This window comes from Aplysia californica, unplaced genomic scaffold (assembly GCF_000002075.1).
Source record: "Aplysia californica isolate F4 #8 unplaced genomic scaffold, AplCal3.0 scaffold00174, whole genome shotgun sequence".
NCBI lineage: Eukaryota > Metazoa > Mollusca > Gastropoda > Aplysiida > Aplysiidae > Aplysia > Aplysia californica.
In genome coordinates, this window is record NW_004797444.1 from 1,044,616 (window position 1) to 1,046,439 (window position 1,824).

At 38.0% G+C, this 1,824-nt stretch overlaps 1 protein-coding gene across 1 annotated transcript in view; it reads right to left on the reverse strand.

Annotated features, from left to right (window-relative positions):
* Positions 1 to 1,240: 1,240 nt before the first annotated feature.
* The window catches only part of LOC101860095 (spectrin alpha chain, non-erythrocytic 1), a gene marked incomplete at its 3' end in the record, with an annotated part of 9,747 nt that continues 9,163 nt past the window's right edge, over positions 1,241 to 1,824 (reverse strand). The window contains 1 exon segment of the mRNA XM_013082432.1: positions 1,241 to 1,456. Within this exon segment, the coding sequence (XP_012937886.1) occupies positions 1,241 to 1,456 (216 nt within the window).

Sequence of the window (1,824 nt, forward strand, 5' to 3'; positions counted from 1 at the left end):
AGAGAGAGAGAGAGAGAGAGAGAGAGAGAGAGAGCAATTGGGGCGTCGAAAAAATATTCTTCTTATTTTTGTGTCGCCTCCTCTCCCTCCACTTTCTAACTAATCTGCGTGCGCTTTGACGAAAATCTCATAATTCTATTCCTTTTGCCGCATCATATATCATTCTTAAGTTGTTCTTTTGGAGAACAGAAGAATTTTATGTTTTCTGTTTTTACCGCAAATTTTATAATTCTTGCTGTTGTTGATAATAATAACGTCCAGGAAAAAGACGATTAAAGAGAAGATGTGAAGAAAGGAGGAAAAAAAGACATAATCTTAGAAGGGTAGTGGTCTTATCGATTCAACTAAGTCGCAATATTCAAGCTATTGTTTCTAACAAATCCACTACATTAACGTTCATTAAAAACTGGCTTTGTTTCATATTTCTGCCATTCGTTTGTGTGTTTTTATGTCTTCATGTTTCTTTGTTTTGTTTTAGTAGAGGTTTTACGGCGCTCGCAACTGCATAAGGTCATAAGAGCGCCAGAAGATGAGAGGTGTTACAAGAGAGTAATAAACATAAAAAGAAGAAGGGGAGATAAGGACGATAGATGTTTGATAGGAAAGAAGAAGCAAACCACACCAGAGCACCCGCCAACGGCCTACTTCATGTTTCTTCTATTAGTGTCACAATAAAAATAGAGCAATGATCGTAAGACGTATTTTAAGCCTTTATGGGCCCAATTTAGATCATTTAGGGGGCAGGCTGCTTAGACCCTGCCTGTGAGTAGAGATACAGCATCCTTCACGTAAGGACACACGATGCAATTTTGGCCCAATTCAATCAAATCCTCATTGACAAGACGTGAAGATTGTATTTTGAGTAAAAAGAAGCGCATAGAAGACACAATAACAGTCATTTAGTGCTGGGGGAAAAAAATAAAGACAGACAGACAAGAGAGACAGAAAAAACAAAGAGATAGAGAGAAAAGAAGTAGGAAAAGTAAGAAAATTAGACCCCCCACAAAGCACCAGAAAAAAACAGAGAGACAAATCAGAAACAGATAAAAGAGGAAAGACATAAAGAAAGAACAGAAGAGGGGAAAAAAAGAAGATAAGATCAGATCAGATAAGATAAGATAAGATAAGATAAGATAAGATAATACTTTATTATCCCAGATGGAAATTTTTCAGAAGCACCCTCTAACCACCCACAAGACGTGCTTACCTCACGTCATAATAAATAAGAGAAACTGCTTACCTCCCCCTTGTCGACCTTCATGCCTTGACCTTTGTACGGGTACATGGCCTTGACCTGTGGGATCTTCCTTGTCTCCACCACATCCTGCAGCATCTCTCTCTCCACGACCTCCTCCACCTCCACCTGGCGAGGCACCTCTACTACCTCCTCTTCCTCTTCCTCTTCTCCGTTCTCTTGCTCTCCATTCTCAACCGGCATGAACTTTGCCGGGGAAATCTGAAAATGTAACCAGTGTGGTGACGTTTATGAAGTTGTAATAACAAAAATCATAAAAATCAAAATGAATATTATTATTTTCATTATTGTTATTATTATCATTACCGTACTAGTAGCAGTAGTAGTAGTAGTAGTAGTAGTAGTAGTAGTAGTAGTAGTAGTAGTAGTAGTAGTAGTAGTAGTAGTAGTTGTCTTGTTATTATTATTATTATTATTATTACTCCCAAAAAAAAACAACTCCAGTTCATGACTGTCCTCTGGTAAATTCAAACTATAGACATCTGCATGACATCAGCTGCTGACTTAACAGTGTATAGGTTTGACATACCTCTTCCTCCCAACAGTCAAAAAGAACAATACAAGGAGGG